Here is a 14933-nt window from a genome sequence, read left to right as displayed (position 1 = left end):
GCACAATCCCTCCATCAGTGTTCAGACTGTCCGCAATAGGCTGGACTGAGGTCTTGTAGGCCTGTTGTAAGGCAGGTCCTCACCAGACATCATCGGAACAACGTCGCCTATGGGCACAAACCCACCGTCACTGGACCAGATAGGACTGGGAAGAAGTACTCTTCACTGACGAGTTGCGGTTTTGTCTCACCAGGGGTGATGGTCGGATTTGCGTTTGTTGTCGAAGGAATGCGCGCTTCACCGAGGCCTGTACTCTGGGGCGGGATGGAGGTGGAGGGTCCGTCAATGTCTGGGGCGGTGTGTCACAGCATCATCGGACTGAGCTTGTTGTCATTGCAGGCAATCTCAACGCTGTGCATTACTGGGAAGACGACATCCTCCCTCATGTTGTACCCTTCCTGCAGGCTCATCCTGACATGACCCTCCAGCATGACAATGCCACCATCCATACTGCTCATTCTGTGCGTGATTTCCTGCAAGACAGGAATGTCAGTGCTCTGCCATGGCCAGCGAAGAGCCCGGATCTCAATCCAATTGAGCACGCCTGGGACCTGTTGAATCGGAGGGTGAGGGCTTGGGCCATTCCTCCCCAGAAATGTTTGGGAACTTGCAAGTGTCTTGGTGGAAGAGTGGGGTAACATCTCACAGCAAGAACTGGCAAATCTGGTGCAGTCCTTGAGGAGGAGATACTGACTGTTACTTTTTATTTTGACATTCCCCCCCCCCCCCCCCCCCCCTTGTTCAGGGACACATTTCTCAATTTCTGTTAGTGACGTGTCTGTGGAACTTGTTCAGTTTGTCTCAGTTGTCGAATCTTTCGTTCATACAAATATTTACACATGTTAAGTTTGAAAATAAAAACGGTTGACGGTGAGAGGATGTTTATTTTATGCTGAGTTTATATAAATGACAAAACCCTCCCTCTATGTTGCAGTGTGGTGCAGCTGGATCCGTCACACACCCCTGAGCCTCGTCATGTCCTGTCCCGTCATTCTCTCCCCATCACCGACATCCACTGTGGCCTGATGGGACCCCAGGCTCGAGTAGCTACTGCATCCCTGGACCAGACAGTCAAGGTGTGCTTTTTCCTTGCATCCTTACTATGCTTGTCCAAAGGGGAATTGTTGTGAACTGCCTCTGAGGCTGTCTGTATGAAATCTGGGCTTGTGTATGTAGCACAAAACTTTTGACTTACTTAATGGTACATTTCTTTCCAATGAGAATATAATGAATAAAAAATACTCTTTCCATGCCTCAAGCTGTTGAGGTGGAAGAGCACAATGCAATCTGAAGTTTGCGAATGACTGTGGGCTTACAAATGCATATTTTATGATGTCTTCCACTTGTCGTTTTATTATTCACAACATTCTTATTGATAGACATCTAATCTAACGAAGTTCTGACGTGCACTCTAGCGTTGTGATTTATCTCTATTCTAAATGGATACCTACGTGCCTACCAATGTTGGTTTTTTTTGGGGGGGGGGGGGGGGGGGACATTTTTATACCAGTGCAATCTTAATTAAAAACTCTTAGTTTTGATACTCTGTTTCGATTAAAAAAACAACATTAGGCCTTTTGTCTCAGAGTAATTTTAACGCTCTTGCAATAGTGTTTTATGTGCTACATTACCCTTAGCGTTGGGATTTGTGTTTACTGGAACTGAAGTGGGAGGTGGTAGCCTAGTTTACAGGTTATTTGCATGCAGACATATCGACCAGTCGGAATATTGAAGCTAAATTGTTAGTCCACGCAAGCAGTGTTAGGGGAAAAAAACATGAATATTGATGAAAGAGTACCTCGCAGACGTGAATCCCCATTGGGTCTTAAGTATAATTTTATTTGTTACTCATTTAACTTGCTAACAATCCTTAATGTTTTGTGGCTGAAGTCCCAAAATAGGAAAGCAATTCTCTCTAATCGCATGAAGATACATAAAACAAGATATGCAGTTTTTGACATGCAGAAGATTTGCCAATCACTCTATCCCATTGTATTAGTTAAAGGCCCAATGCAGCCATTTTTTAAAACCTCACTATCAAATAATATCTGGGTTCCTAACTGTTATAGTTTTAAATTTAAAATGGTGAAAAATAGTGTTTTTTAGCAAAAAACTATTTGTCACGCGAGAATTTAGTTAGGACTGTCTGGGTTAGGGACCTATTTGGAATGGCCTAATAGGAGAGACATGTAACCTGAGAACTAGCTGTTATTAGCAAAACCTGCTGATTTTAGAAGTTCCAGTGTTGATGGTATTCTTAACCAATAACAATAAGGAAATAATACTGATCGAATTGTTTCACACTGTGCTAGTTTCTAGTGCTAGTTTCATCAGCTGTAGTACAAATATGAAACAGGAAATTTGAATTTTGACCACACTGGGCCTTTAAAGATAATTGCTTAAATCTTTCTTATTTACTGTTGCATTATCACATGAATTGATAAAATGTTTTTGTCCAATTTAAAACAAAGAATAATAATCTTGTATTTGGCCTCTAAAGTGAATGATATTTCCTCCTTTTACCTCATTTATATAACTGGATTCGTTATCCCTTTGGAAAATATAAATGTACGGTTTGAAATCGAAGAAAATATAATTTTTATTTGGCATTGCGTGTACATTGCGTGTACCCCTGGTAGTACCTGAACTAGAGAAACAAAATCAATACCACACTGGCGGTTGTGAAAATTGTTAAGCCATGTTTGAAGGCCACAGCAGTGTTGCGCAAAGAGGGGCAAAGTCGGAAGGAAAAACTACAAGGGGGATTATATCCAAGGAACTGAATAACACCCGATTTGTCTGGATTCAACATCAATGAACCCCCATATCAGTCATTGATGCTCGTGCGTCCTGCCGTTGCTTAATTTCCTTCACAGTTCTGCCTGTCATTCTTACCCACTGAACATGTAACTTTTTGAACAACACCATTCTGACATCATATATTTGTTGAGTAAGCATGCGGAAAGACTGGAGCAACACTTCAATGACGCAGTGTACCAAAAATATTTTTGTTCTGCTCCTTTTGAATTTGCATTGACAGGATTTGCAGTAATCAGGCTTGTAAAATGCGAATGGAGACATGGCAGATCTAAAGGCTGGTGGCGTTTTGATGGCTACTATAGCTCTGTGAGGACACTGTTGGATGAGCTGACGGTTGACAAGCCATTCGATCAAGGGAGCCTGAGTTGTGACGGGTTGGAGGCCTGTGACGTACCAGATCGTGTGTGCTAAGGTTTCCATTACACGGAACCCAAACAGGCTGCGCGCGTGCGCCATCGTGCGTAAATGTATTTTGTCCCCCCACACCAAACGTGATGACAACACGCTTGTTAAAATATCAAAACAAACTCTGAACCAATTATATTAATTTTTGGGACAGGTCGAAAAGCATTAATCATTTATTACAATTTAGCTAGTTAGCTTGCACTTGCTAGCTAATTTGTCCTATTTAGCTAGCTTGCTGTTGTTAGCTAATTTGTCCTGGGATATAAACATTGTTGTTATTTTACATGAAATGTACAAGGTCCTCTACTCCGCCAATTATTCCACACATAAAACGGTCAACCGAATCGTTTCTAGTCATCTCGTTTCCTTACAGGTTTTTTCTTCTCTTGACTTTATATTGTGATTGGCAACTTTCATAAATTAGGTGCATTACCGCCACTGACCTCGTTCGTCTTTCAGTCACCCACGTGGGTATAACCAATGAGGAGATGGCACATGGGTACCTGCTTCAATAAACCAATGAGGAGATGGGAGAGGCAGGATTTGCAGCCTATCTGCGTCACAAATAGAACTTACTTACATTTTAGCCCTTGGCAACGCAGATGCTCATTAGCGCAATAATTGAATAATATAGATTTCTAAATTAATTTTGTGATGCTCGTGCACGCGACGCGAGCGGTGAAGTCAGCCGGACATTTGATCGGCAACTCTTTAATTTACCAGGCATTTGAGAAATGTATCTGACCCATATGCATTGGGTGCATAACCTGACTAGGGCATCCACCCATGGTGTTCAGAATGACAGAAATCACATTTAGAATAAGGTAATTAACAAAACATGCAAGTCGAGTATGCAACTATGTGCTGTCCTTACCGAATTCTGATGTGCACTTTGAACAGCTTAGAATAACTGTCCTCATTTACTTTTCCTCAGCCAACAAGACAAGTAACCAACAGCATGATCACTGGCCTATGTCAACCTACTACAGTAGAAAAGTTTAGGCTACCTATTCTATTGGTTAGTTTGTCGAGAAAGAAATGGCATATTCTGGGACAGTTGTGGGACGATCGATCCCAAATTCATACAACCAGTAGGCGGATTTTTTCCCCCTCATTTTGTCTGTCATAGTTGAAGTGTACCTATGAAAATTACAGGCCTCTCTCATCTTTTTAAGTGGGAGAACTTGCACAATTGGTGGCTGACTAAATACTTTTTTGCCCCACTGTATCCATAGTTTCCACGCTTTGGCTTCCGTGTTTTATAGTGTTTTCGAAAATGTGGAAATAATGCCTGCTCTAGAATGCCCTTTGAACCAATCAGAATCAAGTATTCAACAATGCTATGGTATAAACACAAACAATTTTCTTCTGTACAAAACAATTATTCATCTCGTTTCTCTCCATCATAGAAATGTGGTTTGTTACTTGTCATCTTTTGTCTGAAGTGTATTGAAAAAACCTATGGCACGTTCTGCCACCTGCCGTTTGCCCCGGTTGCAAAGGCATATTGGAATGCAAATATTAAGTGATGAACTGAAGCAATGTATAGGGAGCGAGGCAACACAGGCCCTGGTGCTCTGTGTGTTTGATGTCCGTCTCTCTCTCCCCTCTCCCTTCATCCCCCAGTGTGTGGATGAGCTACTGGAGCATGTGCGTGTGTGTCCCCGACGCAGGGCATCAACTACTCTGATTAGCTTTTGACTCCTGTGCCGAGTGACTGACTGACATCCAGCGGCTCATTGAGAAATCACTCCCAGGCTTTTATTTAGCCAGCCAGACAGTGTTCCTATTGATTTGTAACGGCAGGGCCAGCTTTGCAAATATAGAAAAAAAATCTGTTTGTTGAGGTCATAGAATTACTCTTGACAATATATTGCATTGGCGCGTACTGTAAATAAGTCCACAATTCTTGAGGCTCCTGGTCTTGAAGTGGGCACTAATACAATGGAAGACAATATAGCCACAATGGAAATCATCAGCCCTTCACACAGGCATCAATAATGCATTCCAACTGGATTATGAATTTAATTAAGAAGACGTCATATCTAAACCCTGATCAATATGATTAATCAGTCATGTGGTACTTACTTGAGCTCTCAGAAATGGTAGATAATCTGCTAAAGCCTCATACCTAGCCTCCACATCACGTCAGGTAACTCATACCCTCCTGTCTATTAATGCACCTCTCTAGTTACTTGGTTTTGGAGTCTATTTTTATGGCCAAAAGTAGGAGGCAGTTGAGTTGGCATTTTGAGTAAGCATTCTCCATGTTTTAATAAATCAAAAACAAATAAAATCTCAAAGTTATGTTGAATAATAAAACATCTCAGCATTCTCACCCTGCAGCCAGGAAGTAAGCCGAGAGCTAGTGCTTTGGTTGACCAAAACATTGATTGGCTTTTGCACCGACTTCACACATTATAGGTGTAATTGGGATTGCTGATATGTTGGTGCTGCACTTATTCCGTTGCACAGCCTTGCACGAACACGTTATCTTTTGCTAAGGTATGAAGCTATGGTTGCAGTTATGATGGCATGCAGACTTGGATGTGAATCATGTATTCTCATCTCTGGAATGCATTCCTGTTAAATTAGGTCAACCCCTCCTCAAAATCCAATTAAGATAATATACATTCAATGCATTGGGAAATGTATACAAACAACCTCCATTTTCTTTGCACGCACATAATGCTACTCAAAGTCTACCTCACTTATATTGAGTCTCATTGTGTAGGATGCCATGTCTGGCTCTCTTTTGCTCAATTCTATTACGTCTTAACTGCATACCAAATTTGTCAGCGGCTTGGAGTGTCATGTTCAATATCATCAGCTGCTCTATAGATTCCAGGCTGTCAGTCTCCACAGACAAATAATTCCCCCTGTCCGATGACTGGGAGTGATCGTGTTGGCTGAAGGAGAAGCAGACGGCATGCCAGAGAACAGAGCTTGTTAGGACAAGAGAGGTTGGGCTACAAACAACTTTCACTAGCCCCCCTCCCTCCCACCCCTATGACAGACTCTAAATAGATGAGCCCCACCATTTCCTCTAGTATACTCAGACTCAGCAGAGTAGTGTCTTGGAGGAGGTGTTTTGGAATTATTTAATATCTTAATTTGTTTTTTAATGTTTGGTGTACTCTTGTTTTTGTAATTCCATGACTGGGTTGTCTAGAAGTTGGCTTTGTTCAGGCCTGGCTATCAACGTTTTTCTCTCCCAAAAGCAATCAGGGTTTTCCTTCAAGCCGTTAGCAAAGTTTGCTTTTGATAAATGGTGCGATCAAAATCAATTTGATTATGGTTCTACTAAAGGGAGCGCATATACTTTTCATGTCATCACTAATCTGTCTTTTCCATCACTTTATTTTTACCAGGCTTGGAGTCTGCTAGATTTCTTTAAAAAACAAAAAAAACCAAGAACAAATATGGGCTATATGATCACACCTGTTGTAATCATGTCCCTCCATCCATATCAGAACTAAATTACAGTGCGTTCGGAAGGTATTCAGACCCATTTTTCCACATTTGGTTAAAATACAGCCTTATTCTAAAATGGAATGTTATTATTGTTATCAATCCACACACATTACCTCATGACAAAGCGAAAACCAGGTTTTTAGAAATGTTTGCTAATTTATAATTTTTTTTTAAAAAAATGCTTATTTACATAAGTATTCAGACCCTTTGCTATGAGACTCTAAATAGTTTTTCAGGTGCATCCTTTTTCCATTGATCATCTTTGAGATGTTTCTACAACTTGATTGGGCTCCACCTGTGGTAAATTCAATTGATTGGACATGATTTGGAAAGGCACACACCAGTGTGTCCCACAGATGACAGTGAATGTCAGAGCAAAAGCTAAGCCATGAGGTTGAAGGTATTGTCTGTAGAGCTCCGAGACGGGATTGTGTCGAGGCACAGATCTGGGGAAGGGTACCAAATAATGTGTGCAGCATTAAAGTTCCACAAGAACACAGTGGCCTTAAATGAAAGAAATTTGGAACCACCAAGACTCTTCCTAGAGCTGGCTGCCAACCGGGGGAGAAGGGTCTTGGTCAGGGAGGTGACCAAGAATCTGATGGTCACTCTGACAGAGCTCCAGAGTTCCTCTGTGGAGATGGGAGAGCCTTCCAGAAGGACAACCATCTCTGTAGCACTCCACCAATCAGGCCTTTATTGTAGTGTGGCCAGACTTCTCAGTAAAAGGCACGTCAGCCCACTTAGAGTTTGCCAAAAGGCACCTGAAGACTCTGACCATGAGAAACAAGATTCTCTGGTCTGATGAATCCAAGATCAAACTCTTTGGCCTGAATGCCAAACTTCACATCTGGAGGAAACCTGGCACCATCCCTACAGTGAAGCATGGTGGTGGCAGCATCATGCTGTGGGGATGTTTTTCGGTGGCAGGGACTGGGAGACTAGTCAGGTTTGAGGGAAAGATGAACAGTGCAAAGTACAGAGAGATCCTTGATGAAGCGCTCAAGACCTCTGACTCTGGCAACGGTTCACCTTCCAACTGTGCAATGACCCTAAGCACACAGCCAAGACAGCGCAGGAGAATTCCTTTTGTCTGTAGAATTTTTTTCTCAGGTTTTTACCTGCCATTTGAGTTCTGTTATACTCGCAGACATCATTCAAACAGTTTTAGAAACTTCAGTGTTTTCTATCTAAATCTACTAATAATATGCATATATTAGCAACTGGGCCTGAGTAGCAGGTAGTTTACTCTGGGCACCTTATTCATCCAAGCTACTCAATACTGCCCTCCAGTCCCAAAGAAGTTAAGGGGAAACATTTAAATGTCTTGGAGTGGCCTAGACAAAGCCCAGACCTCAATCCAATTGAGAATCTGTGGTATGACTCAGATTGCTGTTCACCAGTGGAACCCATCCAACATGATGGAGCTGGAGCAGTTTTGCCTTGAGGAATGGGCAAAAATCCCAGTGGCTAGATGTGCCAAGCTAATAGAGACATACCCCAAGAGAATTGCAGCTGTAATTGCTGCAAAAGGTAGCTCTATATTGGGGGGGGGGGGGGGGGAATAGTTATGCACGCTCAAGTTCTCTTTTTTGTATTATTTCTTGTTTCACAATAAAAAATATTTTGTATCTTCAAAGTGGTAGGCATGTTGTGTAAATCAAACGATACAAACCCCCAAAACATGAATTTTAATTTCAGGTTGTAAGGCAACAAAATAGGAAAAATGCCAAGGGGGGGTGAATACTTTCGCAAGTCACTGTACTTTCCAGTTCCAAAATCTGTTCCTCAGCAGTTTTTTAATATATTTTTTTTATATAAATCTCTCTTCTAGCTGTAATAATGGATTAGCTCAATGAATGGCCATCAAGATCTTGGCACAATGTAAGTGTCATAGGCACTAAATGATTTGATCTGTCCAAGTCATTAAGTTGAGGTTGGAACAGAAATTTGCAGGCGTTCTGCAGACTAAGATGTATTTTAGTGTCTTGCACTCTTAAACGGCCCACTCCTCTAAGACAGACAGGGTCAGACTAACAGTCCTGCAGTGTGAGCTCATACTGATAATGTGACGTTATACAGTATCCTTTAAAGCTGAAGTTAAACAATGTCCACAACTCGGATCAAATTAACCATAAAACTCTCTTCTCCTTTTTTTTGTTGTTTGCTCTCTCTCTCAAACTCTAGCTTTGGGAGCTATCCTCTGGCGAGATGCTCCTGTCTGTTCTTTTTGACGTAGGCATCATGTCTGTGACTCTTGACCCCTGCGAGTACTACCTCTTCTGCGGTGGCAGTGACGGCGGTATATTTCAGGTGTCCCTCTGTAGCCAGGTAAGCTATATGGTTTTTGTCTTCGCCACCCTCACTGTTTAACCCTGAACTTTCATCGATTAACTTCACAATGCGTTTGAATTGCAAACGGATCCGTCAAGCACAACCATGCCCACACAGACATGGTTTCTTTGTTTCATAACATCAAGGGTTCATCAATGGCCTTCCTGTACATTATAAACAGGTTGCCCTACTATAAATAACCAACCCGTTGTGGACAGTACTCACGGAGAGAAGTGTCTGGACAGAGGTGAGCTCAGCCGGGTGGCGGCAAATTGGAAAGCAGATATACAGCAGGCACAATGGGCCACAGTCTGGCGACGCCGCAAGGGCAAGTGACGTAACTGAGAGACTTTGAACTGACAGTCATTTGTAAAACCATAGCCAGTTCATATAACTTTGAAGACTGCAGATGAGCAGCCTGAGGCAAATAAGCACATTAATGTCAAGCCCTTGAAAATAACCTTAGAATTGCATATACTGTCATCAAACCCGTTACCTGATTATTCATTATTTAAAAGTGAGACAATTTCATTTCCACAAGTGAAGGCGGAAACACGTCACCAAGTACACACAACTGACAACTTAATAAATTGAGAACTGTCAATTGCCGCATAATACACCTTTGACTGAATTCCCATTTGAGTTAGTCCTGTACGTTTCCCAGTGAAGCACCAAAATACAGTACACTTCGTAAGAAGGGGCCCTCTGATCAGCTGACAGTGCCTTGATGTGTCTCCACACTGCTGGCCTGGAACCTGGCTGCTAAAGTTTGTTAATGAAGAGGGGAATGTGAGTGATGTTTGGACCAGCCCACATCTCTCTGGTGCACAGGGAAGGTCAAGGCAGGTTGCACTTACACAAAGCTTTGTCTAGTGGGAGATTTGGGGGGCATTTCTGGAACACTGCTCTAAAGCATCCTACAGAATCTTTGCTTGGGCTTACCCCAGTTTTTCCAGCTTAAACCACTGAGAAAGACTTCTTCAGTTCAAAAGGAAAATATTAATAAAACCCGAAGTCTACCATCTGCCACAATTTGTAATTCTGCACATGTATCGGGGAATTCTCTAAAGGTACTCACTCCTCTGTTGCTTTTCCATGAACTTTCTAACGTTGCACCATCCTTGTACGGGTGAATCCCCAAGCTGTTGGCCTGAAAGATGGAGAGGTGATAGAGAGGGGGGGGGGGGGGAGGAGGGTTGTACACCGGCAGGGCCTGTGTTTTGGGTTTAAATCGCCTGGGGTTTTTCATTGCTATTAATGCCCGATACCATGCCTCATGAGGGACTTCTTTGCCCCCCCTACGGTGCTCTAGGGTTGCCCCCATATATCACAGTTTCTATACATTCCCATCAGTCTCGTCTAGGTGGGATTCTTTCGGACTGCTCTCTTTCAAGGAGAAAAGGTGACACGTCAGGTTCAGAGCTATGTCTGCCAGCCCTTCTGGCTAACTGAATCTAGTCTTATTGCAAAGTGCTAATCAAGAGCTTCCTGTGTCTTCCTCGGCTTAAACACAAGATGGACTTCTGTATTTGCCATGATTGATGGTTTGTTTGCAGAATAGGCTAATTTTGGGCCCATTTAAAGTCGCATTTCAATGCAGAAAAATGTATTTGTCGAGCTGCAGAGAATTAATCCAAATATTTTCTGTAACTGACATAACCAACTAGATCAGAGAAGACATTAATGGATATGGTTCAATTTGAGTTTCAAGCTTTGTCCTCTCCTCCTTTCTACTTGTCATGAGTTTCATGTCAGGTGCCACAAAGAAACTTGTATAAAAGACTCAATTGAACATGACAGAAATGAATGTGCACAAGAAAGGATCCCCCTCCCCTTGTTAGACCACCCCACTTCTATTTAAAACCTAATTTCCCTTATCCTGGCTCTTGCAGTCGCACAAAACTGGGTGCGAGTCACTCACTGTGCATTGCCCTTAGCAATCACCCCCCATGATAGACAAATCCTGCCTTTCTCTTGCTCTCTCTCCTGAAGTAAGTTTATATGGAGTGCTTCACAATGCTTACTTCCATGGCTTGAGAATCACTGTCTGAGTAAAGGCAGATTGCTCACTGCTCCATTTATGTATCCATAATTAAACTCACATTTCGGTTTTTCAACCTCCTTACTCGATATCTCCCAAAATCCATCAGCCCCACTGGATATGTTGTGGGTGGCTCTTGCATGTATGGCCAAATAAGTGATATCCCAGAGGCATCGGGTTTGAGTGGAGAAAAGTCTGCATCTGTGAAAGAGTGCTGCAGATGGATGGCTGCAGATGGATAACAGATACACTATATATACACAAGTATGTGGACACCCCTTCAAATTAGTGCAAGCCTAAGATCACCATGCGCAATGCCAAGCGACGGCTGGATTGGTGTAAAGCTCGCCGCCATTGGACTCTGGAACAGTGGAAACGCGCTCTCTGGAGTGATGAATTATGCTTCATCTAGCAGTTCAACGGACTAATCTGGGTTTGGCGGATTCCAGGAGAACGCCACCTGCCCCAATGCATAGTGCCAACTGTAAAGTTTGTTGGAGGTATGCGGCTGTTTTTCATGGTTCGGGCAAGGCCCCTTAGATCCAGTGAAGGGAAATCTTAATGCTACAGCATACAATGCCATTCTAGCTGATTCTGTGCTTCAAACTTTGTGGCAACAGTTTGGGGAAGGCCCTTTCTTGTTTCTGCATGAAAATGCTCCTGTCCATAAAGCGAGGTCCACACAGAAATGTTTTGTCAAGATCGGTGTGGAAGAACTTGCCCTGACCTCAACCCCATCGAACACCTTTGGGATGAATTGAAACGCTGACTGCGAACCAGGCCTAATTTCCCAACATCTGTCCCCGACCTCACTAATGCTCTTGTGGCTGAATGGAAGTCCCTGCAGCAATGTTCTAACATCTAATGGAAAGGCTTCCCAGAAGAAGGGAGGCTGTTATAGCAGCAAAGGGGGAACCAACTCCATATTAATGCCCATGATTTTGGGCTGAGATCTTCGACGAGCATGTGGTCATGTGGTGTATCTATCTGTTAGGACGGTCATTTTTTCCAACCGTTCCCTTACTCATCTCTTCTCCAACCAAGAGCTTATTTATGTCCTCTCCATCTCCATGCCCCCTCTCATTGACACATGGTTATTGTTCCAGTCCTCTTACTGAATATTAATACAACCAAAACGTGAATGTTAAGTCAGTAAGGGACAGGGGGATCTATTGGTGGCACAATGATTACATGAGATTATTAACAGAAACGGTCATATAAGACTGGTCCTTTTAGTTGTTATAATTGTTTTTAGAGATGTTTGGCTGCGGTACAGATTACTGCGTCTATCATTCTACTATTGGTCAGGGGATTCTGCAACCCTTTTATGTTCGCTTTTTGACATGAGAGTATCGCAATAATTGCTTTGAATGTTGTAGTGAAGTGACTTGACCTCAGGAAGAATGGCTGTTATAAAATAGTAATTGATTTGAAAGATAAAATATTTCTGAGGGAGCTTATCATTTCATTTATTCATATTGAAGTGTGTTTCATGTGTACTGAAAATACCTGGGGAATTTTCTCAATAATTGCAAGACCCGGTTTGGATAACCAAGTTTCTCAGCTTATTATTAATGCCTACCGACCCCTTTCACCTTGGTCCTGAATCTGGACTCATAGGTTATTAATGTGCTAACTTTCCTCATGTATTTTTTTTTAATTTTTTATCTTTAATGCTTGCCTTTCAAAGATTTTCAAAGCCAAGCTGCCGCTGCTCCATTGACTCCTACGCCTTTTGACTTCCATCCACAGTCTTTAGACGTTTAATTATTTAGGCATATCATCTTAAAGATCAATTGGTTAATTAAGGTAATTGGAGAGAAAAAAGCTTTTATAGCCCTGGATTTGAGTACAACTAATAATGATTATCTTCTGTTTAAAGAGAGGAACACGTCGTTTGTTAAAACAGGTTTTTGATTAAACAATATTTTAATGCCAAGCCTTGCATTGTTGCATCGTTCCTCCATAGATGCTGGAACTTGCTGCTGAGTGAAATCACAGCTTTTTAATCCTGCATCATTTCCTCTTCCCTCTGGCTTCCCCCTAGCTATCAAAGTATAATGATCCGTCTCATTATGCTGCATTCTCTGTCATTCATACTAAAGGGATTGCAGATAATCTGTTACTCATTTGTCCTCGTTGTGATTGAGAATGGATATTGTGTTGCTTTGGGCCAACTGGCTTCCATTACAAATCTTTTATATATTTTTTTTAAATGTATGTATTCATTTTTACATTTGTTAGAATCCAATAGGGTTGCTGCATATCTGAACATATTGTGGTTTATTTTTAACGCAGAGTGAGATCCCTTTGTATTGAAGCTACCTGTATACTGTATTTGGACCTTGCATCAACCCCATAAGTTAACCATAATTTCCCTATAGCAACAACCACATTTTCGTTTCCATCTCATGATTCATCTTAAACATTTTCTGAGTATAATATCGGAACTCTGCCATCTCTACAGTCAGCATCTAAAAGGCATTAACTCTCTGCTAGCATGTGTCTTTCTGCTTCTCTAATTGTGCTGTTTACCCGATTTGGGGAGTTATTCATTTCCTAAACAGCTTAACTCTGAATGTGCCTGTGGATCATTGTTTAATAAAGGGGATTTCGTACCGTAGCTGGGCAGAAGTTTCTATGCGATGAGTGTTTCAATGCATGGCGGGCATTAACTCTGCCAGTGGGGATATGAGCGTTGCGTTCCGAGAGAGCTGCGTTTGTTGTGCTGTTTCGTTTCCCTTGTTTAAATTGTTCAGCAGGAGATGAGACCGTGAGCCCAGAATTTTCACATTTGGATAAAGAGCCAGACAGAAAATCAGACAGTTCCCTTCCTCACGCGAGGCAGCAACTAGCCGTTTCCTTCAGTGTGAAGGTTTCGAAATGTAATCCTGCCAAGAGGTTTTTGCCATAGTAAATAAAATTTTCTTGCTATGGTTCCGAACATCCCTCACTGATTTAAGCACTTAATTTGAACAGTTTAACAAGCTAATGTTAGACGAAATAGAATCTGTCTTTCATCGTGGTGAATTAGTTTTTTCACTCCACCTCCAACATTTTAGTTAATGTAGTGGTGTGAAATGAGACATGATGCTTCCCTCAAACCTTCCCTTAATGATTTGCATTTCAGTCATCTGGCCATTTGTACAGCTCCAGCCCAAGCCAGGCTTGTACACACATCGATAGAATTAATAGCCACGGCTTCAACTAAATCTCTTTCGAGTTCACTTTTCATGTTTAATTGAGTGCTCTCAAGACCGGCCGTGTAGACGTGATCTAATGATTAGTCTGTCATAGTAAAATCCAGTGGCGTCCTCCCTCCCTTGCATGTCTGACGCAACCACATCCCTAATTAATGCAATTAAGTAAATCAATCAAACCATTTAGAGGCTGACGAGTGCCAGAAATATCCAGCCAACCTAACAGATGAGAGACATATTACTCTTATTGTATTTGTCACATGGTTTATAAACAACCGATGTGGACTAACAGTGAAATTCTTACTTACTTGCCAACAATGCAGAGAAAGAAAATGGAGAAATAATAGAAAAGTAAAACACGTAATAATAGATACACAATGTGTAATTATATATACACAAGGGTACCAGTACCGAGTCGATATGCAGGGGTACGAGTTAGAGGTAGCTTTGTGTATATGTAGGAATACTGGAAACAGTAGCAGCAGTGTATGTGATGAGTCAAAGGGGTTAGTGCAAAAGGGTCAATGCAGATAGTCCGGTTAACTATTTAACTAACTATTTAGTAGTCTTATAGCTTGGGGGTAGAAGTTGTTCAGGATCCTGTTGGTTCCAGACTTGGTGCATCGGTACCACTTACCGTGCGATAGCAGAGATAACAG

At 42.0% G+C, this 14933-nt stretch overlaps 1 protein-coding gene across 2 annotated transcripts in view; it reads left to right on the top strand.

The window, feature by feature from the left end:
• Positions 1 to 14933, top strand: part of wdr18 (WD repeat domain 18) — a 90824-nt gene that overhangs the window by 31549 nt on the left and 44342 nt on the right. The window contains exons 4-5 of one of the 2 annotated variants that reach the window (XM_036977949.1): positions 935 to 1076; positions 8887 to 9030. In XM_036977949.1, coding sequence (XP_036833844.1) covers positions 935 to 1076; positions 8887 to 9030 — 286 coding nt within the window. The remainder of the gene's footprint in view (positions 1 to 934; positions 1077 to 8886; positions 9031 to 14933) is intronic. The other variant, XM_036977950.1, reaches the window with a different exon arrangement.

Source organism: Oncorhynchus mykiss, chromosome 5 (assembly GCF_013265735.2).
Source record: "Oncorhynchus mykiss isolate Arlee chromosome 5, USDA_OmykA_1.1, whole genome shotgun sequence".
In the NCBI taxonomy this organism is placed as follows: Eukaryota; Metazoa; Chordata; class Actinopteri; order Salmoniformes; family Salmonidae; genus Oncorhynchus; species Oncorhynchus mykiss.
Note: the sequence above shows the minus strand (reverse complement) of the source record. Positions and strands in the feature narration are given on the sequence as shown.